The sequence below is a fragment of the Telopea speciosissima genome, chromosome 2, assembly GCF_018873765.1.
Source record: "Telopea speciosissima isolate NSW1024214 ecotype Mountain lineage chromosome 2, Tspe_v1, whole genome shotgun sequence".
In the NCBI taxonomy this organism is placed as follows: Eukaryota; Viridiplantae; Streptophyta; class Magnoliopsida; order Proteales; family Proteaceae; genus Telopea; species Telopea speciosissima.
Genome location: NC_057917.1, coordinates 75,544,308 through 75,570,363, shown reverse-complemented (window position 1 = coordinate 75,570,363; position 26,056 = coordinate 75,544,308). Strand labels below are relative to the sequence as shown.

General features: G+C 39.5%; 2 protein-coding genes across 4 annotated transcripts in view; both read left to right on the top strand.

Moving 5' to 3' along the window:
• Positions 1–20,464, top strand: part of LOC122650265 (putative hydrolase C777.06c) — a 60,000-nt gene extending 39,536 nt beyond the window's left edge. The window contains exons 6-10 of one of the 3 annotated variants that reach the window (XM_043843625.1): positions 2,769–2,833; positions 6,151–6,186; positions 6,316–6,425; positions 7,730–7,802; positions 20,454–20,464. In XM_043843625.1, coding sequence (XP_043699560.1) covers positions 2,769–2,833; positions 6,151–6,186; positions 6,316–6,425; positions 7,730–7,790 — 272 coding nt within the window. In that variant the 3' untranslated portion in view covers positions 7,791–7,802; positions 20,454–20,464. Of the gene's footprint in view, positions 1–2,768; positions 2,834–2,949; positions 3,348–6,150; positions 6,187–6,315; positions 6,426–7,729; positions 7,803–20,453 lie in introns of those variants that run through there. The other 2 variants (XM_043843626.1, XM_043843632.1) reach the window with 2 other exon arrangements.
• A 303-nt stretch (positions 20,465–20,767) lies between these two features.
• On the top strand, positions 20,768–24,919 carry LOC122650264. The gene is made up of 6 exons (XM_043843624.1): positions 20,768–20,916; positions 21,432–21,606; positions 21,863–22,567; positions 23,312–23,759; positions 23,946–24,027; positions 24,485–24,919. The coding sequence occupies exons 1-6, from the start codon at positions 20,887–20,889 to the stop codon at positions 24,689–24,691; spliced, it is 1,647 nt and encodes a 548-aa protein (XP_043699559.1). The 5' UTR covers positions 20,768–20,886; the 3' UTR covers positions 24,692–24,919.
• The last annotated feature ends 1,137 nt before the right edge of the window (positions 24,920–26,056 follow it).

Genomic DNA, 26,056 nt, shown 5'->3' with positions numbered 1-26,056 from the left:
CCTATATGAGGTTCTACAGTTGGGTTGATTTTTTCCGCTGCTTGATTCATCTGCTCGCTACCCTAGTTACTTATCTTCAAGATTTCATTCAGAGATTCATCACTTGACAGCAATAGAAGATTGGTGAAAGTTGCCTTTTTTGGAAGACATTCCAGTCCCGGTTTACTAATCAAGTCTGCCCAAGTTTTGAAGATCTATTTTTTCAAGTTCTTGAAGGTTTATTTGGGAGCTGCATTCGTCTTGAAGTTGGATTTTGCTACAACTTATTTTTTCCCATTTGGTTCAAATTGGGCATTAGTACCTTGTATACGCCAACTTGAGGGGGAGTGTTAGCATTATATTATTATGGAGTTCTTTTTTCCTTTAGTTCAAGCTAGATTTTCTTTCTTTAATTCTTTGTATAATCCAGCTTGAGGGGGAGTGTTGGAATATGTAATCCAGAATACCGTGGGGGTATTCTGGTCCCTTTGGGGTTAGTTTATTTTTTATGTTATTAAGTGTAAGTCGGCTATGTGGGTTTTAGTCCCACATCGCCTATTTTAGTCTCTTGTAACTTTCCCCTCTATTATAAATAGAGGGGCTTACCTATCAATTAATACAAGCAATTATTCTCTCATTCTCTCTTTTCTAGCCCACGATTCTGCCAACAGTAATAGTTCATTGGTCAAGTAGGATACTAAAATTAGTGTTTTCTTAGGGAGTGTTTGGTATGCATTCTCATTATGTGTTCTTGGAAAAACAAAAACACTATTCGGGATTGATTCCCTTTCTAGAATCCAAGAATGTGAACAGGATGGGCCTTGTTCTGGGCCATGAACATAATAGGCTCGCTCTGGTAAATAGGCACTATGATGTTAAATTGCATGTGCTAAAATCTCAAACTAGAAATACATTGCTTCCACCAGACAAACCCTACTCTAGTACATAAATAACTGTAGATATGAATCTAATCAGTTGGACATTGAATAATATTATATTTATTATGTCTGGAAAATATTTATACAAAAATAAAGCCTACTGGGGGATATGCTTAGTGATATGGGGACACAATCAATTGATTAGGTGAGATTTGATAGCAACAGGAGTATTTGGGGTTATTCTTTTTTCAATAACTGTGGCTTTCTTGATAAGATTGCCTCAGAAGGGGTAAAGAAGGTTTGAAGGATATCATGAGGGCTGATTTTGGTGTCATTAATGAGGAGAGATTGCTAGAAGGATCTCCATATGGTCTTTATTGACCTAGAAAAAGCTTATGACAGAGTCCCTAGAGAGTTAATCTGGCAAGTGCTAGAGACGAGAAGTGTTTCAAGTAAATATGGGGACACAATTAAAGATATGTATGATGGTGCAGTGACAAGTGTAAGAACTGTGGGGGCCCAAGGTAGTGAATTTCCAATTACAATTGGGTTACATCAAGGATCAGCTTTAAGCTCTTATTTGTTTGCGCTTATCATGGATGATTTAACCAGGGAGATTCAAGATGAGGTTCCTTGGTTTATGCTTTTTGCTGATGATATTGTTTTGGTGGATGAGACAAAAGTAGGGATTAATGCCACGTTGGAGTTATGGAGGTCAACCTTGGAATCAAAAGGTTTTAAGATAAGTAGAAAGAAGATGGAGTATATGATGTGTAACTATGGTTACTCTAGTTAGGATAATGAGGTGATAAAAATTGATGAGAGGAGATTCTGCAAAGTAATTATTTTAGGTATTTGGGCTCAATCATATATAAACAAGGTGATATAGAGGATGATGTTTCACAAAGAATTAAAATATGATGGATGAAGTTGAGAGGTTTGCCCGGAATGTTGTGTGATCAGCGTATCCTTTAAAACTTAAAAGGAAATTTTTATTGGATAGTCATACGACCGGCTATGTTGTATGGTGCCTAATGTTGGGCAGTTGAGAAGCATCATATAGATAAATTTAGTGTAGCGGAGATGATGATATCAAAATGGATGCGTGGCCAAACTAGGAAGGATAAAGTAAGAAATGATCATGTTAGAGCTGACTTGGGAGTACTCCGATATATGATATGCTATAAGAAAGGCGTTTGAGGTGGCATGGCTATGTTCAATGGAGGCCTTTGGATGCTCTAGTATGGAGGAGTGATTTGATTTAGATTGAAGGAACTAAAAGAACTAGGAATAGACCTAAAACGACCTTAGGAGAAGTGGTGAGGAAAGACATGCATAGCTTAGGCCTTGTATCAAGTATGACCTTGAGTAGAGTTGATTGGAGTGCAAGGGTCCATGTAGTCGACCCCATTTAGTTGGCATAAGGCTGAGTTGATGTTGAAATGAGGAGAGAGGAACAATGGGTATTCAGGCATGTTTTCACTGGGGTAGAGATTTCTTAACTTTGGTTCTGTGGCAAGCGTAAGTGCACATTATTCTCATTCATTAAGGATGACATGTTCTTCTTGGAGGACATAGAGTATTGTGTTTCATACACCTTCTTCCTCTCTTTTAGCATGCTCAAAAGAAAAGTATACCTCCTTTATTAAGAAAAAATACTCCTACTTTCTTAACAGTTATATAAGCTGTGAATTATTTCAGAAACATACTTTTAACATGAAAAATTAGTTGTAAGGAAGTGTGTGTTTTGGGTTTCCTAAAGTTATCGTGTCAGTGACTCGGTTACATTTTAGCAGTATCGGTGACTAATTTATGTCTGTTTATGCATGTTATGTAGGCATATAGGGCTTGATGTGATGTTTCCCTGGTTCTTAAATCGTAAATTTCTTATGACATTTTTTGGTTCTGCAGCTATTTCAAAGTTTGGAGCTGGACAGCTGGATCTTCTTATCCTGGATACTAATACTCTATCCAAGGTCAGTTTTTTGTTATAATGTGGTTTAGAGCAGCTACTGGTCCTGTTACTTTTTTAGGTAATTTGTCTTTGAAACGTGTAAAAGTATACTTTCTTTCTTTACATTTCTTGACACAGGATTCCTGTCCATTGTCACAGACACCGGGAACTACAATATAACTATATCTAACCCAAAATATATCTGCAGTCACTTTGAGAAGAAACTCCTAATCCACTATATATCTAATACGAATAGTTGATTAATGTGGTTGGAATATTTCTTTTGAAAGATGGATGAAATGTTGCTATGGTTTTTGAAATTATCAGTCCAGGTGGTGGCCGTCTAACTGAAACAACAATGCCAGAGACATACCTGCCTATGTGGTGTTGGTACCTCAGAAAGAAAGAGTATTCTGGTATCACAGATCAAATTTGGGGTCATTCAGTAAAGGCGTTGTCTAAATAACACCTCTATAGGTGTATTTAGAACATGTAACTTTTTTTCTGATTGCCTCTTCTCTTATTCCCAGAAGTTCCTTAAGTCAGGGGTACAAGTGGGTTTTCAAAATTATTAGAAAGTGACTTACCATTATGTCTTTTTCGATAGTTGTCATTGTCTAGCACATTTTTTGAGTACACATGTTAGATGACAAATTTTAACCTCACTAAAAGGAAAAAGTGTGTTAAACTAAAAGGGGAAAAAAAATAAGGTTACAAATTATTTGACACCGTGGGGTGTCAATAAGAAAATCACTTCAGTAAAAGATTATCTATGGTCGAAATCCCACAGAATTTTGGTCCATTTGGTGAAAAATAGAAATTCGGTGCCCAAAAAGTGGAATTTTGTCCTGAAACTTCAAGGATTGCCTATTTAAGCTGTTAGAGTTGTTAGAATATCTTGTATAGGGGTAGTTCTGTCATTGTCTAGTTATAAGACATGACTAAGTTGTATTTTTACTTTATTGTCTTATTTCTCCTTACCTCCCTAGGGAGGCTTGTGTAATTTGGAAGACTTAATGAATGAAGCTAATATGTGTGTTGAGAATCACTCTCAACACACACAATCGATTCTCCCATTCTCTTCTCTTCTTCTCATCTCTTCTCTCCTTCTTCTTCTTCTTTGAGGGGGGGGGGGGGGGCCGGGGGGGGGGGGGGGGGGGGGGGGGGGGGGGGGGGGGGGGGGGGGGGGGGGGGGGGGGGGGGGGGGGGGGGGGGGGGGGGGGGGGGGGGGGGGGGGGGGGGGGGGGGGGGGGGGGGGGGGGGGGGGGGGGGGGGGGGGGGGGGGGGGGGGGGGGGGGGGGGGGGGGGGGGGGGGGGGGGGGGGGGGGGGGGGGGGGGGGGGGGGGGGGGGGGGGGGGGGGGGGGGGGGTGGTGTTGTGGGGATTTTTTTTGGGGGGGGGGGGGGGGGGGGGGGGGGGGGGGGTGGGGGGGGGGGGGGGGGGGGGGGGGGGGGGGGGGGGGGGGGGTGGGGGGGGGGGGGGGGGGGGGGGGGTAGGGGGGGTTGGGGGGGGGGGGGGGGGGGGGGGGGGGGGGGGGGGGGGGGGGGGGGGGGGGGGGGGGGGGGGGGGGGGGGGGGGGGGGGGGGGGGGGGGGGGGGGGGGGGGGGGGGGGGGGGGGGGGGGGGGGGGGGGGGGGGGGGGGGGGGGGGGGGGGGGGGGGTTGGGGGGTTTTGTTGTGTAGGAGGTGGGGGGGGGGGGGGGGGGGGGGGGGGGGGGGGGGGGGGGGGGGGGGGGGGGGGGGGGGGGGGGGGGGGGGGGGGGGGGGGGGGGGGGGGGGGGGGGGGGGGGGCGTCCCTATTTCTCCTTACCTCCCTAGGGAGGCTTGTGTAATTTGGAAGACTTAATGAATGAAGCTAATATGTGTGTTGAGAATCACTCTCAACACACACAATCGATTCTCCCATTCTCTTCTCTTCTTCTCATCTCTTCTCTCCTTCTTCTTCTTCTTCTTGCTGTATACTCTTCTCTTACCAGATTCGATCTACCTTTGAGTTTCAACTTAAGCAACATTACACATGTTTGAATTTCATTAGATTGAAAAAAAGAGAAGAAAAAAAACCCCTAAAGTGGTAGTTTGGCTTCGGACCCTAGATTGTTAGTGTATACCGTAGCCTAAGTGTGAAACCATTTAACATCACACTACTGTTAAAAAGTGTCATGATAGACACTTCATATGTACAATTTAGAATTTGGCAATTGTTTGTCATTCAATGTTACAAGTTACAACCTTAGGCGTATGTCAATACTACATAGAGTTTTGGGGAAGGTCAAAACCACTTGAAGATTGATGTTGCCCCTAGGACTGATGGAACGGTTCCTCCGATTCTATCACAAATGACACCCTTGTCATACTATGCTTGAAGAAAGTCTCGAAGTCCATAACAACAGCCCTATAGGTGGCATCCAATTAAAAACTTGATAATGACCGACCATAATGGTATCCAATCAAAAAAGCAAATAGTGACCTACCACAATGGTATCCAATTAACAACATATATTGACCGACCCTAATGACATCCAATCAATAACATACAGTGACAGACCATAACAGCATCCAATCAACAACATATAGTGACCGACCACGGGATCCATTTCGTATACCTCTGATTGGTAGAAGTCCAACCGTAACATTCCCTTCTATGGACCTTCGATTGGTAGAAAATTCAACTGTAGGATCTCTTTATAGACCTTTGATTGGTAGAAATCGACTGTAGGACCCATTTCACAGACCTCCGATTGGTAGAAGTCCAACCGTAACATTCCCTTATATAGACATTCGATTGGTAGAATTCAACTGTAGAATCCATTTCATAGACCTCCAATTGGTAAAAGTCCAACCGTAGGATCCATTTTGTAGACCTCCGAGAGGAGAAATCCGACCGTTGGATCCCCTTTCATAAACCTCCAATTGGTAGAAGTCCAACTGTAGGATCCATTTCGTAGACCTCCAATTGGAGAAATCCAACTGTAGGATCCCCTTATAGACCTCCGACTGGTAGAAGTCCAGCTATAGGGGATCCCTCTTGTAGACCTCTGATTGGAAAATTCCAATCTTAGGATCCCTTTATAGACCTCCGATTGGTAGAAATCAAACAACACGAAAATTTCAGTCATTTGGACAAAAAATTTCGCAAAGATGTAGCACTTTTAATTCCCATATATATCCAGTATCACAATCTTGATTCTTTTCATTACCAATCCCTTTCTGACTGAAGTCACTTGAGATCCTCTCATATGAAATAAGTATCATTTTCAGCTTGCTTGATAAACTCTTTTCTTGTGTTCTGCCCCTTAATTATGTTCTCATGCTAATTTTCCTTTTCATGTGTAACTTGTGCAGAAAGTATCACCCAGCGTTCACTTTTGCTTGCCTCAGGTTGGATACTCCAAACTTTGTTTGAAAACCTAGACTTTTTAGAAAGTTTTCTTGTTCTTGTTTGGAAGGTGTTCTATAAAGTTTTGCTGCTCACTTCGCAACTTTAAGAGTAATAAGTTTTCTTTGCAGACTCTTGATGCTGTAAAGAGGATATGCCCAAAGCGGGCTCTATTAATTGGAATGACCCATGAATTTGATCACCATAAAGATAATGAAGTCCTTATGGAATGGTCTAGAAGGTACGGAAATTAAAGCTCCTTCAACTAAATGATCACAACCTCTTTGATTGACTTTTGAATGAAGTTACTATAAGCAGATGGTCAAACTGGGAAAGGCTACCTGGGCCCTTCAGTTGGTTCTTCTAAATACAATCCAGTTAAAAAACTGTATGACTTGGTTGACTCAATTTTGTTCAGATCGGTCAGGTCCCTATAACAGAAAATAAGAAGAAAATAAATTGAAATGGAAAAAAAAAGCCATTTCTGCCAACAGCCATTGCATGCCGAGAGTTGAACCTGATAGAGGTACAGAAGAAAATTTTGAGACTAGGATTAAAGATTTTGTCTTAAAAGAATCTTTTTTATATTTGAATAAACGTCTACAATGTTACTTAGTTCTCTGGATGAGCACCCTAAGATGGAATGCTTTTGGTTACTTTTGTCTTCCATATGAGAGCTTAGTTAGTGCTGAGTTTGTGGACAATTGCCCACTTCATCCTCAACTCTGTAGCAAGTTCTAGCACAAAATTATTACACCATGTGGCACAATCAGTAGGTCAATTTTGGTTAAGGTTTGGATGTCTGGAGCATATGATTTGAGTTTGGCTTCAGATTTGACATGAAAAATCCACGTTGTGCCTATCTATTCAACACAGCTCTCCTCTGGGTTAACAGCTTAAAATACAAGGGAGAAATCCACTGTGTGGTGAGCCATATTGTTGAGATTGGCCATTAAATTTGAGATGTATAATATTCAGTGGATGTTCTGTCTATTAAAAATTGAACTGGACAAATCAGCCGGTAAATAGTTTTCTAGTAGTCACCCACCTAGAGATCTCTCTCTAGGGTTGCTCACCTGGAAACCCTTTGTTTGTGTTTTACTTCGAGTCATATAGAATGGCTGAGTTTACTTTAACAGAGGATATGGCCTTAAGTAGGCTTCAAAGGTGGAATTGGATTCATGTGGCTAGCAACAAATAATAGGAGGGGAACTTGGGTGGTTATAGTTTGTTAATACATGGAAGTGTTATTTAAAGTTGCTTTGCTTCATTGGATATGGAATTCTATCAAGTTGATCTGGCACAGTTCCCTTCTTGGTTCAACCTGAGTTGGACTTGTATCATCCTTAGAACACATCATAGGTGACTGAGCTTAACTTGGCCTGGCCAATTGGTCAGAAGTCCAAATGAAGCTGGATATATATACGTAGCCAGCTCATGCTTGGGTTGGAGAAGCTGAACCCAAATATGAGGCTTATTTCCTATTATTGATCTAAGCTGCCTATCAATGCTGAGAAGTGAATTTTATTCTCTTTCTGCATGTAGGGAAGGAATCCCTGTTCAGCTTGCTCGAGATGACCTGAGGATCCCGATAGAACTGTACTGAAGGAAGTGTATTGTACTCCAAATTATCATAATCTTGCTCTTTGTTAAAGGCTGTGTTTTTTCTAAAAGGAGTTGGAATTTCAATTGACAGAACTTTGATTCAAGAAATGTTCATGTAATTATAATATGGGTCTTCTTCCGCAGAACGATTAAAAGTGAATGAGTTTCATTTACTATTACTTTTGTTGCCCTCGAAAGTGTGTTATATTGGTTTGAGTGGAGGGGTGAGTTTTGGAAATTCAATTTAAAAAGAATCACGTGGGGACTATTGTGCCAACAGGGGTAAAATAGAAAAGAAAAAAATTGCAGCACCTATGAAGAGTGAAGATGTTACCTCTTCTCCTTTCCCAATAGGCTCCCCCGTCTTCAGACTTCTCCTTTTTCCAAGAAAACTGTAGGCTTTTCTTTCCCAATCTTCTTCATGCAACATTGTAAAACTCATGGTTTTGCAAACTTTTGCCATGTTGCAGAGATCTGCCAGACTTGAAACTTGCCACAAGATGATAGTAACATGGAGAACATGAAACACATTTGTTTGCTGCTATTTCACATTAATATTCAGACCATCCTAACCCATAGAGGCATGCCAATGGAAAAACTTCACCCAAGTACATGTTACATAAGGGCACCGTGCTAAGCCAGGCAGCAATAAGGAGAACTCGAAAACAGTGCAGGTCTCAATCAGGATTGGAATTCTCATAGCCTGTTGTAGGCAGCCTGAGTTTGTGTTCCATGATTTTATTACCGTTAGTTTTTTATTTTAAATGGTTAAGGCAATTGGAATGGCAAAGATCCTATCAAGGAAAAGCAAAATTTTGTATTGTGAAGATCATCCAATACCAGGTATTTTAATGTCCATAATGTCAAAACCTATTGAATTGAAAAGATGATCCGAAACGCAGCCAGGGTTCCCACCTATGAAGATAAATAACCGACCAACACCCCCCCCGCCAAAAAAAAAAAAAGACGAACGCAACCTGCGGCAGCTTAGCAAGTGCAATTGCCTGTTGCATCATATCTACCCCCCTCCAATAACCACTGCACACTTTAACCAATGCCAGAACCCAAAGCTTCAAACTGTCCAGCAATCCTGAATCGCAACTTACCTTGTTGGATGCAAGCATTGAATGCTTGTTATGCCTTTGGAGACTCTAAAAGAGACTGGATAATAGGGAGAGCAAGGCTGCAGTCTTACCGGAACCCATGGGGGCTAGTCCAATCTTTATTTTCTTGCTTTGAAAAATTAAGCTCACCATATTTGTTAGGATCTTTCCCTTGAAGTGCATGAGGATATGGGAAAAGACTGAGCACATTGCCCATATACCGCAAGCTAGTGTCCAGTGTGTCTCTCTCTCTCTTTCCCTCCTTTGAAATGACTTTCCTGCCCCTCGTGTTTGATGTCTTGTTTCGCACCTCCATTGATGCTGCCCGCTAGTGGTGTGTCTATCCCTCTCCCTTGTATATAGTGTCGTAAGATGACGTGCAGTGCAAACTTTTCTCTCCTTTTAACCCAATAGTACTCGAAAATTTTGTGTACTGGCCTTAAAAACGAGTGAAACAAGTGCGGGTGGGATTTGGACTTTTGGAAAACATGATAGGAGGAAGAAGAGACCTCAATTGGGTAGGATCAAATTAAAGAAGTGAAGGACAGATGTTTGGTTAATGGGTGTGACTTGTGAGGATAGGACCTTATTATATCTTACCAAAAACTTAAGACAAAAACAAAAGGACTAAGTTTCCCTCCACCCATAGAGGACGGTTCACCCATCATCCTATGGTTTACAAATCTCTCTTAGGGTTTTAGTATGTTTCCAAAATGCCCTCCCGATACCTTGTCCCCGTGGGTGGAGAAACTGAATCCCAAAACAAAAAGGATAGGGCCCAAGGTTTAACAAACTTAGAATTGAATTGAATACAAGTTCGACCTCCATCAATTCTATTTCGAATCGGATTGGAATCAGTTGGGCGAATAGGAATTGATCAAAATCTTAGCAAGAAGAAGTAAAGATTTTCACATATCTTTGACTTTTGGAATTTTTTATTTGAAAGTCTTTTTAATCTTGTTACAAGAAGTAAGTTTCATTGATTTCATGTTTTTCCTAAATTAAAGAGAGAAAAAATAGATCAAAATGAAGATTTAAGTCCATTCATAATCACGAAATTTAAAAAAAAAAAAATATTTTAAATTTAGCCATAATTGAAATCGGAATTGACTGATTCCAATTCATTGGACCATGATTTGCCCTAGCGAAATGGGCCTCAAGTTTACCGGTAAACCAGGCCCGCTACTAATTTGCCAATTTGGAATGGAGTAGGTGGACCCCATCTAAAAAAAAAAAAAAAGAGGAAACAAAAGATGTCAAAATTTTGAAGACATGATTATGGACGAATCCTTTGCGGATCCTAAATGTACCCGAGCCGATCACAAATTTCACTTCCGAAATAGATATTGTAAGTTAATAGAACAAAGGGAAAAAGTTCTCTGTCCGGAAGTGTGGTCTATGCCAATACTCCCATGAGTCTATCTCTCACCTTCCCATGTGAAAAGACATTTCTGCCCCTTTAATTTGAAGAGGAGAGAAATAAACACATAGGAGTGCTGGCGTAGGCTACACTCCCAGACAGAGAACTACTTCCTATCACAAACTCCTCATGTTAAAAAAAAAAAATCCAATTTTTTATTCCTCACAGTAAGGCTGTCAACCAATTGGTTTGGTCTGGTTTCGATCGAATTGAATTGGTTTTGGTCTATTATTAAGTCAATCTAAAACTAAGCCATTAAAGAAGTTTCAGTTCGATTCCTTGTCCATTTTTTGTTATCTGTTTGTAATTGGGCTATTATTCAGGTTTGGTCCGATCCGATTTCGAATTTACATGTTTACAAAAAGAAATCAATGGATCTTTTTTTTCCCCCTTATTAGACTACTATCGGTCTGGGTTTTTTTTGTTTTTTTTTTTATCAATTAGGTCAGTGCATTCAGTTGGTCCGATTTGGTTTCAATATTTACTAATTATATAAAACCCAACCCGAAATCAAAATAACAATGATTTTATTCGGTTCAATTTGAGCTGAATTTATATTGGTCTGGCCGGTTCGATCTGAACGGCTGAACTTTAACACCTTTTACATTAGAAAGTAATATATTCAATAATTCAACACGTGGAACACCTCTCACCCACCCCCTAATGGTCGGCAAACTTATGGTTTCTCATGAAACTCATGGTCCACAAAATTAAATTTTGTTTCTGGATTGAACTGCTATGAATCAAGAAAGGCTACAACGCAAGCATCTTAAAGAAATCATTTTGTACAGAGAATTCATTGACCATAATGAGAAAGGAAGAATAATAAATTCTATCCTGAGAATGAAAATTCTAAAGATCCTTTTATAACTCAAAAGGTCTTTGTTTTCAAATTTTGGAAAGAAGATGAAACATCAAAGGACCCATGCATACATAATGAGAAATTTGAAGTCCAAAGGTGCCAACCCAAGTCAAGCCTCATCTTTGAATTAACTTCACTATAACTCATAAATTTGTCAACATTCTCATGGCCGACCTAGTCAAAGAAACATTCTAAATTATTTTTTGAAAATTTTCATTTAAACAAATAACCTCCAAAACCAACAATTGAAACCATCTTTTATTTCTCCCATTTGAGTCTTTTGTCAACAATTCTAAATTGATTATGTAGGCCCGATCGAAAACGATTGAGACCGGATTGATCGGTTAGTAAATCGGTCGATGTCAGGCTTAGGTCGTTTACTATGCAATTGTTATTAGTGTTTGGTTGTAGCCTGATGAGTACTTGACCGGCAGTAGTAACTGATTGGATAAAGTCTGTTTATAGCCTGATCATCTCATTTATTAGTCCATTTATAGTTTGATTATAGTCTCATTGACATGAGCTCAATTATAGACTGATAACTAACCGGCCAAATATAAACATGTCCATACTTGGCCTATGATGTCTGATTAAGTAAAGGGGGTAGAATCTAAGAATGCGTTTGGTATGCATTCTAGGTCAATTTTGCATTCTTAAATGATAAAAATAGTTGTTTTTATTGTTCAAAAATACAAAATCGACCTAGAATACATATCAAACATAGCCTAAGATTGCTAAAGACCAATTAAGAAATTGATCGAGACAGAACGATTGACACCCCAACTCTCCGGCAAACCCATGAAGAGCAATTTTTGTTGGGGTCCTCTACCCCATGTAAGAAGATGAGACATAAAAGATCAAGCAAGTCATTATAACCATTTGGGCCATGTGATAGGGATCAAACCCTCCATCATAATAACCTCAAAAGAATAGCCACAATTGTGATAGAGATGTTGGGGCCCATTAGTGGAAAATCCAAACCTAACTTGCTTTCCATAAGAAGGAACGTTGTGGCATGGTCCAATGGGGTGTTTTAGAACCATGAATCACACCTAAAATAATACCAACTAACTATCATCTCATTCTTAAATTCAAATAAAATGGTTAATATAAGAACCCTTTTCTTGTGCAATCATTGCATGTCAAGTAGCCAATGTGGTCCATAAGGAATATATAGATATGAATACTTCAAAATTTCTACACATTTTTCAATAGTTATTAGAGAGTAAAACTGGTTCAAAGCCCCTAGTCTAGGACATATTATGCCTTAGCACTAAGGACATGGACCAATGACAAGGAGAACACCTTCCGTCATAAGGGTTCAAACCCACCACCATCACCACCCTAAAACCCCCGCCTCCATTGGTTTTTAATTGAAGAAAAGAATGTCTTGGGCTTATCACTTCTTCTATTTCTCCGAATTCTTCACCTAAAGTAGGCCTTTCCTCCTAATCTAAAAGTTAATCACAACGAGAAAGTAATTTCCTTTGAGAAACTCTTGATGAGGGTTTAGCCTCTTTAACTGTCTAGGGTTTTGAGTTATAAAGCAAGATGAGTATCATGTTATGGGGGCCATGGTGGTAAGGGAAGAAATAGAATTACTTGGAATCCTATGAAACCTTGGGAAAAGAAACTTATTAATTTAGAGTTAGAGTTAGTGTTAGGGTACAGGGTACCCCCACCCTCTCTGAGTCTCTTTTTTCAATCTAATCTCTACTGATAGATGAGGTAATTAAAGTTAAATTAATATCTTAGGCTATGAATAGGGGTTGAAGGATGGGAATATCTCTAGGCAATAGGTAAAGATGAAATATATATGAATTGTAATATTATAGAATTCTGTACTACAATACTAACAAATCTTATTATAGATATTGTATTTGACTGATTAAGTATATAGATTTATTTTTTTAATTTTTTTTTTATTTTTTATTTTTTATTTTTGTCTGTTATAATTGTTGTGGGCGCCAGGGTGAATGAACGGGAGAGAGGGGTATATAAAAAATAGGAAAATAATCGTCACTTCTTAATAAATCCGGAAATGCTCGCCGAGGAATTCTTCATTTGTTTCTTCTAAAAGTCTATTTATTCAAATGGGTTTAATTTATTGTTACTTTTTAAAACAGAAAATAAGACGAAATTGACGGAAGTGGTCATTTATGGTAACGCAATTCGTGGCTCATTTCATTGACATCAGGAAAATTTTGGCTGCCCCTTTAGGTGGGTCCCACTCCGATTCCTGAATCCTGATCTGAGATATTACTCTATTGCTAGTAGATTTTAGTTGATGGAAGTACAGGTTGTCTTTTATGTTCCAACATTAATATTTATATTTCTTTTCCAAAGCATTACTTCAGAACAAACATATCTTGACCTATGTAAATGAAAAAAAAAAAAAAAAAAAAAAAAAAGAAGAAGAAGAAGGTAATTGGATTGGGCTTCTCTCCCATACGACACAATGTATAATGCACATCATATGATTGGAGAGTCCCGATCCACACGCCAGTACACTGGGATATCCTTAAACTACAATGTAGCTCCAAAAGATAGGTGAAGTAGTAGATAACTGTTGGTGAGATCAGATTGACAGCCCATAATTGTAGCCATTCTAATCCTTATCTCAATCCCATTATAGTAGGGAATAAGACAGGATCAAAGTGTGATTGTAGTTTCCATATTAAACATACAAATCACTCTCAGTGTAATCTATTTAAAGATAATAGAGTTCTCCCCAGAAAAATAAGTTGAGTGGGAGATTGATCGGTGGATGTAGGCTCTCAAGAGCTGAACCACGTTAATTCCCTGCCTCTTTCTTCTTTCTCTTCTTCTTCTCTATGCAGTTATTTTATGTGGAAAACGAGTATTGAAACATGGTATCAGAGCGGGTTCGATGTTACGACGCATCTTCGTTCCTGAGTTTCTTTTGTTTTTAAGCTTTGGTGGGTTCCTCATTCTGGAAGAAGAAGACCTGCAGAAGTTGAAATCTGATTCTGCATTCTGCTTTTTTTTTATTCAAGTGGGAAGACCAATCTGGTTTCCACGTTTCAGATCCTTTTTTATTCAAGGAAACCTGCATTTTTTGGACCTGCGTTCTTGGTGACAATTGTTCCTTGTGGTTCAGTCCAAGAGAAAGGAACCACGTGAAGGCTTGAGTATCAGTTTTTTATAAAAAAAAAAAAAAAGGGAGGCGTGCTTTTCCTCATTCAATGGAGAAGGGTGCTATTGATTGGTGTTTTTTTGAGACGTCTGCTGCTTCTTCTATTCACAGATAAGTTTCTGCATCCTATATCTATATTAGTGTTTTTTTTACAATGGCTGATTCAAGTAAATCGAGCACCACCGAGACCAATAATCGACTAACGTCGATCCTCCTTAATGGCAGAAATTATCTGTCGTGGTCTAGAGCTGTTCTTGTGGCCCTTGGAGGGCGATCTAGACTCGGTTACATTAACGGAACCGATGTGGCTCCTGCCACTACTGATGCCAAATTTGCCGATTGGCATGCTAATGATAACCAAGTTATGACTTGGATTTTTCAATCCATGGAACCATCTATATATGAAATATTTGCTTATTCCGAGAACGCTAAGGCTCTTTGGGATGCTTTGAAGACTATGTATGGTCTTGAAGACAATGCTTCACGTATTTTTGAATTACAACAAGAAATTGTTCATACCTCTCAGACCTCTGGTCAGACATTTACTGAACACCTTGGCGTTCTGAAAAAGAAATGGGATGAATTGCGGCAGTATCGACCCACCACTCAGGATGTTAAGGATTATATTCAACGGGAAGAACAGGACCGAATCTTTCAGTTATTGGCCAGTATTCGGCCAGAGTATGAAGATCTTAGACGACAAATTCTCATGAATCCTGTTCTCCCATCTTTTGCCATGGTCTGTGCCACCATACAAAGGGAAGAGACTCGACGTCGAGTGATGAATCCCGATTCCAAATCAGGGGGCGATTTGACTGAAATCTCAGCCCATGCTGTTACCAACTCTTCAAAATCCCATTCAGGTTCTGATAAAAACAAGGGCAAACCTCGCAATTCAAAATTTCACTGCGAGCACTGTAACAAGGATGGGCATACTAAGGATCGCTGTTGGAAGTTGTATCCGCATCTTCGGCTCAACAAAGATAAAGGGGGTGATGCGAAAGTTGCAACTCAGAATGCGAATCCTGATTTTCAAACCTCTCTGGGAAAGATTGCTTCCCAGCTTCAACAGCTGTTACAAGCAAACAGTTCTCCTGCTGCACCCGATTCCAGCAATATGGCTCAATCTGGTAATTCTCTTGCCTTAGCCGCTTTAAATACTCATAATTATTTTATTATAGATTCGGGAGCAACTGATCATATGTGCAGTACATCTTATGGTTTATCTAATTTTCGTGCACTCTCTAATGGGTCTCATTCCCCAATTACTGTTGCCAATGGCATGCAAGTTCCAGTACTTGGTTGTGGAACATTCAATTTATTTTCTACAAATTGTGATGTGTTATTTGTGCCAGATCTGTCTTCCAACTTATTATCTGTCACTAAGCTCACTAAAGATTTGAATTGCAATATTGTGTTTTCCCATCAAAAGGTAGTGTTTCAGGACAAACTCACAGGGAAGACGATTGGTGAAGGACGATTTCAGAATGGTCTTTATGTTCTGGACTTTCCAAGAGAAGCCTTGATTGCAAGAAAAAATAAAGATGCTACTACTCAGCTTTGGCATTTGCGTATGGGGCACCCCTCAGATAATGTGCTCTCTCACATAAATTCCGAGTTTACTTTGGATTCCAGTTCTTGTGATACATGTCATTTTTCGAAGCAGCACCGGTTACCTTTTTATTCTAGCACTCATAAAGCTACTGAATTATTTGCTCTTGTTCATTCGGATGTGTGGGGCCCTGCCCCGATTGATTCTAGGGATGGATTTAAATTTTTTGTCACTTTTATTGATGATATGTCTCGTTCCACTTGGCTTTATCTTCTGACTTCTAAAAGTGAGGTTCTTCAAGTGTTTAAGGATTTCTGCAATTTGGTTCACACTCAATATGGCACGAAACTTAAGGTTCTTCGAACTGATAATGGCACTGAGTATACAAATACTCCTTTTCAAACATTTCTTAAGAGCCTTGGGGTTGTGCACCAAACCTCCTGTGTTGGCACTCCTCAACAAAACGGAGTGGCTGAACGGAAAAATCGTCATCTTCTTGAAGTAACCCGTTCATTATTATTTTATGGGCATTTGTCTAAGCCCTACTGGTCAGATGCTGTTCTAACCAGTTGTTACCTTATCAATCGGCTTCCTAGCAAAATTCTACAATACAAGTCACCCATGGAAATTCTTTTGGGACGTCCCATTAGCTTGTCTCATCTACGTGTTTTTGGGAGTGTGTGCTTTGTACATTCCCCTCGTGGGAAACTTGATCCTAGGGCTCATAAATGTGTTTTCTTGGGATATTCTTCCGTCAAGAAAGGATATAAGTGTTTTGACCCCTCCACTCACAAAGTCTATTTCTCTCGTGATGTCATATTTGATGAGACTCGCATGTTTTTTTCTCACAGGGATCACCTTCAGGGGGAGACCGCATGTGGGGAAAGACCCGATTATAGTGATTACAGTGACCTTGATGTTGAAGCTGTCCCTATGCCAAAAATTGATAATAATGCATCCAATGAACCTCGTGATGGTGATGGTAATATTCATGGTCCAATCAGCCAGACCGAGGCTCATGCTCATGACCAAACTGGTGATACTGATACACCTACTGTTGATACAATTGGTGATGTAGGTGATCAAAGTGAAGCAACTACAGTTGCACCACCTGTTCGCAGGTCTACTCGCATCTCTCAGCCATCGACCAGGCTTCGAGACTTCACCACATATTACTCCACTCGATTTCCTATACAGGATTATGTGGGATATGACAATATTTCTCCCAAATTTAGGGCATTCTTATCTGCCATTGATACTCACAAAGAACCTGCAAATTTTCTTGAAGCCAAAAATTCCCCTGTTTGGCAAAAAGCTATGAAGGAAGAGCTAGAAGCACTCAGTAGAAACAACACTTGGAGCATTACTACTTTACCTGAAGGAAAACATTCTGTGGGTTGCCGCTGGGTGTATAAAATCAAATACATGAATGATGGGTCTATTGAGCGCTACAAGGCCCGCTTGGTTGCGAAAGGGTACACTCAAACATATGGGGAAGATTACAAAGAGACCTTCGCACCTGTTGCGAAAATGAATACTGTAAGAGTTTTGATGTCTATTGCTGTTAATAATGATTGGCCGCTCTTCCAAATGGACGTCAAGAATGCATTCTTGCAAGGAGATTTGGAGGAAGAAGTTTATATGGATGTCCCCCTTGGACATCACTTGGAGCAACAATCTGGAGCTGTCTGTAAGCTTAACAAAGCTATATATGGGCTTAAACAATCGCCACGTGCTTGGTATGAAAGATTAAGTACTGCTCTTGAAGAAGTTGGTTTCACAAAGGGAAAGTCAGATTCCTCGTTGTTTATTAAACACAATAGCAAAGGGACCGTGGTTGTTCTCGTCTATGTCGACGATATTATTGTCACAGGTAACAATCTCCTGGAAATCGAGTCTCTGAAGCGACATTTAAATAAGGAGTTTGACATCAAAGATTTGGGGCAGTTGCGATATTTCCTTGGTATTGAAATTGCTCGTTCAAGTAAGGGCTTGTTTATATCTCAAAGAAAGTATGTTCTTGACCTCTTAAAAGAGACCGGGAAGTTGGGAGCCGCGGCTGCTGAGTCACCTATGGATTACAGTAGTAAATTTGTTGACAACTTGACCCCAGTGACAGACATTGGTCGGTTTCAGAGGTTGGTAGGAAAGTTAATCTACTTGACTATCACACGGCCTGATATTGCCTACGCCGTTAGCTATGTCAGTCAATTCATGCATGCCCCTACAGAAGGGCATATGGCTCTTGTTGATCGGATATTGCGATACCTAAAGTCCTGTCCAGGACGAGGAGTGCTTATGGAGAAACATGGGCATGCTGAAATCATAGGGTATGCTGATGCTGATTGGGCTGGTAGCCCTTCGGACAGAAGATCCACTTCTGGTTTTTGTACATTTGTTGGGGGTAATCTAGTTACCTGGAAAAGTAAGAAACAGAGCGTGGTGGCCAGATCAAGTGCCGAAGCAGAGTACAGAGCCATGGCCTCTACCACTAGTGAGTAGGTCTGGCTTCAATTGTTGGTTCAAGAATTGGGTTTTGGTACTCCAAATGTACCGATGAAATTATTTTGTGACAATCAAGCTGCCATTCATATTGCCTCAAACCCTGTCTTTCACGAAAGGACAAAACATATAGAAGTTGACTGCCATTTTGTGAGAGAAAAGGTGCAAGAGAAAATTGTTGAAACGCCCTATATTCGAAGTAAAGACCAGTTGGCTGATGTGTTTACCAAAGCTCTCTCCAAGTCTGTTTTTCAAGCCTTGATATCCAAGTTGACTTCAGATGGAATCTTCACTCCAACTTGGAGGGGGAGTGTTGGTGAGATCGGATTGACAGCCCATAATTGTAGCCATTCTAATCCTTATCTCAATCCCATTATAGTAGGGAATAAGACAGGATCAAAGTGTGATTGTAGTTTCCATATTAAACATACAAATCACTCTCAGTGTAATCTATTTAAAGATAATAGAGTTCTCCCCAGAAAAATAAGTTGAGTGGGAGATTGATCGGTGGATGTAGGCTCTCAAGAGCTGAACCACGTTAATTCCCTGCCTCTTTCTTCTTTCTCTTCTTCTTCTCTATGCAGTTATTTTATGTGGAAAACGAGTATTGAAACAATAACCTTGAAAGTCATTAAAGAAACGTAAGCCCATTGTTTTAAGGTTTGCGAGGAGTGTTTCTGTAAGTGAACTAATCTAGAATCTCTGGAGAGTATTCTCTAGATGGGTCTTGGTTGTGCCATGTGGTAAGTAAAAGAGGTTATAATTAATTTTTTGTGCACAGGTGGACCAGGATTCTTTTGCTCACACATCAATTCCCATCTCAATTATGGATTTAAGAATCATACAGATCACCTCTCCTCATGGTAGAAATAGATAGTCCACTCAAAAAAACCTCTCCAAGCAAAACTTCTGATAAGGGATTCAGGTCCAATACCTACTAGATTTTTAAATAAAATCATCATGACTGGTTGATTTTATGGGAATAATTTCTCTTGGTTGATCTCTCTAAGCAAGTAAATCCTACCAGGTGCTTAGTTAATTAATACTCAAATTTTGTGGATAGATTAACCACATCACCTACTTATGTGGTAAATTTTCAGCCAAAAGTCATCACTTACCACACAATCAACAAAAATAAATTTTGGATATATCCAATTCCTTGAATAGCTAGTCCTCCATTGATTTGACAATTGAAAACATAAGAGGAGAAAACCCAATGGATGGTGGTTCATATTTTTTATGTTTTATTTTGTCACTTTGAGAAATTATTTTCATTCTTAAATTTAACATTTTAATAAGGGATTTTGTGCTCTATCTATTCACAAAATTTAAACCCATTTGAATTGTGATGGCCCAAGATTTGGGCAGCTTTTAGACACCCCTATTAGGCAGGACAGCAAGAATTAAAACTCTTCTATGGGTTTATTTTGGGTGCCTACAACTCTGCTCTCCCTTCACCCAAAACCCTATTTCCCTCCCCCCCCCCCCCACCACCCCAAGTGAAGGTTGGATTCCAGTAACACAGTCCTCTGTAGGTGCCAGAACAAATGGAATGCTCACTGGTTGGTAAAACCAACTAAGCATTGCAAGGGGCCAGAACAAATCAAGCTCTCTACAAGAAAGTGCTTATGATGATCTAAACTCTATAGCTATATGAGCCTTATTACTTGTTTGGGGAAATTCCTAAGTCCTTTTTGATTTTCCCATGGAAGAAAACTTTTACTTCTCATCCTTCCCTAAAATGACACATTCACTATTTTGGAGGACATACAAAATTCGTTTGAATGTTTTCTAGAGGGTCAGCAACCCTATACAAATAAAGCTTAGGTTCATCGTCTACACACCCATAGCTGAGTTCATGAGACCTTTGACTTCAACTCTTCTCTTCATTCCTATTACTTTTTCATGCCTTCAAAATATTTCAAGAATTCTCAAACAGTAAAAAATAGATTGTCCATTTGTCAGTAAGTTCCCCACAACTTCTAAGCTGTGTTCTAGTTTTAAATCAACTCAGCGGATTCGTTCAGGCAATCTGTCAAATGGGTACCTCACCATATTTTGATCTGAGCAGCAAGAAGTGTGGTTAGTGCCTTACTGGTTACCTCACAACTATGTGGAACCCCAAAATTTTCGAAAGGAAATATAAACAAGAGACAGTTGTTGATGATTGATTGATGGGGGGAGTTAGTATACTCAAACAGTTCCTATGCGGAGGAAAATTTATTTCCATCATTGATAGACTGCTGTCACTGTTCAAAATAAAGTTGGTCAAAAACTTTTTTGAATCAAAACTTTGAAAAATAAAACTATAAAATCGCCGTGTAAAAACTAACAAAATCGGGGATTCCTCTGCTGAATGGTCAAAACATCGCCGACGCATCGTACAAAATACAGAGAGTGGTAAGATTTACCCGTAGCTGTCTTAATTTCAGCCTGCATCTCTCTCTCCCTCTCCGAACAGCACAGCCAGGCTGAGCAAAAAGAGAGAGAAGAAAAATCTTATGGAGTATGAGAGGATTGACAAGGTTCAGGTATGGTTTTGCTTGCAGAACATAGTGAACAACGAAACCCATCTCTTAATTTTTTATCCCCTTTTGATGATGCTACGTTAGCAGAGCCATATTTTCTTGGTGATGGAGTTCTCTTGCAACTGCATTATTTTGATTTTTGTAGTTGCAGTAACTTCTGTTATTTATTTTTGGTGGGTCTGAAAGAAATGCAGGAATTATCATGAGTTTAGATGGATTCAAGAGTTTCCTTCTTTTTTTTCTTTGTTGTTCTAGCCCTTTAGGATGATTTATAAGCTGACCTTTGACATATCTGTATAGTCTAGAGCTTGATCTGAAGGTGGGAAACCATATACTTTTGAAATTAGATTGCTTAATAGATATTGGTTCTTAGAACTCACAGCAATAAATTACAGGGGAAAATAAATCTAAAGAACTTGACAAGGGTCTTGGGTTGTGTATTAAGTATCAATTGATTACGTTGGATTTGTAAAAGTGTTTGATTTTTTTTTTCCTTCTTTTTGAAATTTTAAATGCAGACGGGCATAATTTCTCCCAGTAAGTTGAGGCTGAAACTTATAGGACCTCACCATCAAAAGATAAAGGATGGAACAAATAATAATTCGTTAAGAACATCTCCAGCCAGGCTTGATGACGCAGAGTTTGTGAAGAACAGTCTATTAGCTTCCAATAATGGAGAATTTGATGATGAGGGTTAGTAAAATCTCCCATACAGAATCTTTCCACACTGCATTTTGCTTTAACTAAAGTTTTAACTTTCAAGAAAATTAAAAAAAGAACTTTTATTTCCCCTGTATTAAATCCAATCTTAACCTTGAAGTACTAGTGAAGACTACAGAGTCAAACTTAGTTTATGTGAGTTTGAGTTTCTGATTTCAATTAAAAGTAACAAATCTGTAAACCTTAAATAGAACCAATCTTTTGTGTTCTAAGCTTTGTTTTCTTATAGGTGATTCAAAAGTTTCTAATGGTCCTTCCCTTCATACTGTGGCTCCCAACCTCAATTCGTCCTCTGTAAAAGCACTTGGAGAGAGCATGTCAAATTCTGGCCAAGTTGATCAGAATGGTTCCAGGCCAAAGGAAACTGGGGATATGGCTCGAATCAAAATTCAACATTTATCAAGGGGAGTTAGTGGGAACTTGAGCACAGTTCACCCTGTGAAATCTCAAGAAGAAGATAGTCCTGATTATGACAGTAATGCTAGTTCATCTAGCTTTGAGTTTCATAAAGGCGAGAGGTCCCTACACAATCCCATGGTGAGATCGTTCTCTCGATCCATACCTTCTAAGTGGAATGATGCAGAGAAATGGTTGGTAAATAAGCAACCTGTACACTCTAATCATTCTAAGAGGATGATGTTGCATAGTCAAGTAAACCGGCAAATAACAACAAACTTAGTGAAGGTTGTCCCTGAAATCACCAGTTCTGATCAAAAGGCGTCAATTATTCCTATGGTCGATACGAAACGGATTGATTTCCATCACTCTACCTCACAAGCAGGTTTGGAGAAATTTTGTTTTGCTGGTTCTGGGACTAATTCTATTCCCGGTCCAGAAAATGCAGCAATTGATCTTTGTCCCCTTGGTAAAGATGATAAGGAAATGAGTCGAAAGGAATTATCTGATGCAGGACAGTTCACTGCAATTACTGCAGGTAAATGGTGTTTTCATTCTTTTCTTGTTAAATGACTGATAATTAAGAGATATATCTTCATATTTTTGAACTTCCCATTATATACTGTCAACCCAACACAATTCTAACTATATCTGAAACATATTTTATGGCCGATAATTTCTTTTTCATGGACTGAACTATAGATGGATATGAAGTGTGAAAATTGCTTTAAAGTGGATGATACCAGTGGCAGTGTGTCATTCTATCATTGAATCATTTATATGAAATTACACTTGTAAGCTAAAGTTCATCAGTAACATCAGGACACCCTGCTTCTGCTGCTATGCTGAGAAACATTTATGGGGCTTAGAAGCCTTCAGTTGGTAAACTGGAAGGTCACAATATAGGTGCTCTTATATGATCCTAACTGTGGAAGTAATCACTTCCTTTGGACATGTGAAAAGGATCTGGTGTAAAGGTCTAAAAAAATTGGATTTGGACAGTCAGAAAACCCTTGAAGATCCTGGGAGAAAGGTCTTCCAATTACTCAGTCTTGTCCTACTGTATGAGTTAAGCAAGTACAGCAGACGTAGATCTGATTATGAATTGAGTCTTTCTCTAATTATATGCAGATCTGTATACTTCATATTGAGTCTTTCAAATAAAGTTCCATATTGGATTTCTGATGTTTCCCCCCAAGTTATCCACCTGACATTTTACTCGTGCAACATTTTCTTCAAGGTGTCTTGTTCTTATGATGGATTTGGTGATTAAACTGTGCAGTTTTTCCTAACATAAGGTCAGTGGCAATGAGAGATATGGGAACAGAAATGACACCAGCTACAAGTCAAGAGCCTTCAAGGACTGCAACTCCTGTAGGGGCAACCACCCCTCTCCGTAGTCCGACTTCCTCAATTCCATCAACCCCTGGAAGAGGAGCCCCAGCATCCACGCCAATGGACTTCACCACCGATGATGATGCAGAACGTCCAAAAGTAAGTTACAAGAAAGAGCTATCCGAGCAAGAATTGAAGATTAAGACAAGAAAAGAGATTGTTGCCCTTGGTGTTCAATTGGGAAAGATGAACATTGCTGCTTGGGCAAGTAAAAATGAGACAGAAAAGAATGCTACTTCAATTGAACAGATTGATACAGAGGAACGGATTAGAATCGAGAATGAAAACCGTGCAGCGGCATGGGAAGAAGCCGAAAAATCTAAACACACAGCCAGGTTCGTCCTTGTACTCCCCCCACCATGCTCCAAAAAAGGGAAAAGAAAATAGTTTATGACCCATTTCAACTTTATTTTCTGTGCATGATGGTCCTGGCAGTAGCTGATCCTAGTCACAGTCTTGTTTCTGCCACCATTAACTCTTGTCGCTTAGATTTTTGACAAATGATTTCTAAAAATTTTCAGATATAAGCGTGAAGAGATCAAAATTCAAGCATGGGAGAGTCAACAGAAAGCAAAAATAGAAGCAGAGATTAGGAGAGTAGAGGTATTTCTTATTGTTAATTGTGCTTTTCCTTGGACTATGAATTACTTCTTAACATAATCCTGGAAGGTTTCCAAGTGGACTCCATATACTAAATTTTTTGTCAAGTTATAGCATTAAAGAATTTGAATTGTTACTGTTCTTTTACAAAATGAAAATCATAATTGGGTCAAATTCATGATCAACTGCCTGACCAAATTTTGCCACAAACTGTAAATTGCTTTACCTGAAATCAAAAGGACCCTACTATGCAATTAAATTTCATGTTCGCAAAACCCTGAAAAACAAAATCTGTAAACACCCACACCCAATTTTTCAGGGAAAATAGCTTCAAGTTAGTTAGGTCTGTTACATTATTTGGAGGCCTCACACAAGTTTGCTCCCACCGTTCTGCCCAGTAGCAACATGAATGTGTTTTTTCAGCTTCTCATTAGTATAATGTGAATTTGTAATATCTCAGGCCCAAGCTGAACACATGAGAGCCCATGCTCAAGAGAAGATGATGACGAAGATTGCAATCACAAGGCAGCGATCAGAAGAAAAAAGGGCTGCTGCCGAAGCCAAAAAGAACAGGCAAGCAGCAAGAACTGCTGCACAAGCAGAGTATATCCGCCAAACAGGCCGAATTCCACCATCCCATTTCATTTGTTGTAGTTGGGCATCTTAAAATTTTTAAAATGCCTGAGGAAATCGCCTCAAGTACAGTCACCTACTCATCAAAGTCTCTTACCTACTCTTCTTTAAGCACATAATGTCTTGTTTGTTAACCCTTTCCGAGCTTGGAGAGGGCTCTTTTGTGTATTCTGTATACATGAAAAGTGAATTAGTGCAATTGTTGCAATCTTGGTTACAAGTGATTCTTTAAGCAATGATATTATTTCAAAAACTATCCACATTATTCACAACCCCCCCCCCAACTCAAAAAAAAAAAATTCACATACAAATGCAAGACATGAATGTTTGAAGTTCTAGACTACATTGGTGAAGAGAATGAAAATGTTGTACTGAGAACCCACAAAGCCAACCTCTAATCTGACATTAAGAAAGCATTGTTCCTCAATGGGCAACCAGTATTAAACCTTACACAGTTCTCTTAGATTTTAAAGGCTTGGGATTCAAGGTCCAAAATCCCAAATAAATCTTGACTGACATACGATCCTTGATCAACAGACTAAAGAAGGCGTCGAAGTTGATTTTACAATTGGGCACAGTGGGAGGTGAAGAAGCCATGTAAACTTAAGCTTTTTCAGTCATTCCAGCCAGTTTAGAGTTGCTGTTTTGTCCTTGGACTAATCCAAGTGGCTGGAAAAGTACCTATATGAAGAGCTAAGAGAAAAGGTGGATTTGTAAATTGATTCAACAGTTTGGACTTTGGAATCAGGTTTCTATTAGGTAAAGTGTATGTCTTTTGGAAAGATCACACAGTTGAGTTTCTCAAAATTAAGCTCTTACTCATCTAAGCCTTAATCCCAACAAATTGCAGTCAGCAATATGAATCTCATTTCTTCATTCAATTCCATATAGGATTAGTTGGATCATGTGAATCTAAACAACCTGAAATTTGTAAGTTAATGAACCTCCCAGATGAGATTCCCATTAAAGAAATTAATTCTCAAATCTAAGCAGAAATGGAACTCCATATTCAGGTGGAGATATGGATTCCTATCAGATGTGATAATTGAAGAAATAAAATGGAGGATGCAGTTCCCATGATGATCGGGTAATGTAACTTTATCAAATATAAATCACCAGAATTCCTAGTTGTTTGGATTCTCATGATCCAAAATTGAGCCTTAAAGCCACCATACTAGCTAGAAAAGTAATTCAATTATCAGGATCCATTTTAAAAGTTAAAAATTAAAATCCATAAATCCCCAAACAAGAGATTAGTGATGTATAGAAAAAGTAGCACAAGGGTTACCAAGAGCTCTCTTTTGAAGATTTTCCCATTCTTCTCTCTAAGCTCTCAGCATTAGGTACCTCCATCTCTTCTAAGTCCCCCACCACCTTCTCCCTCTGTGCCAATTTCTCA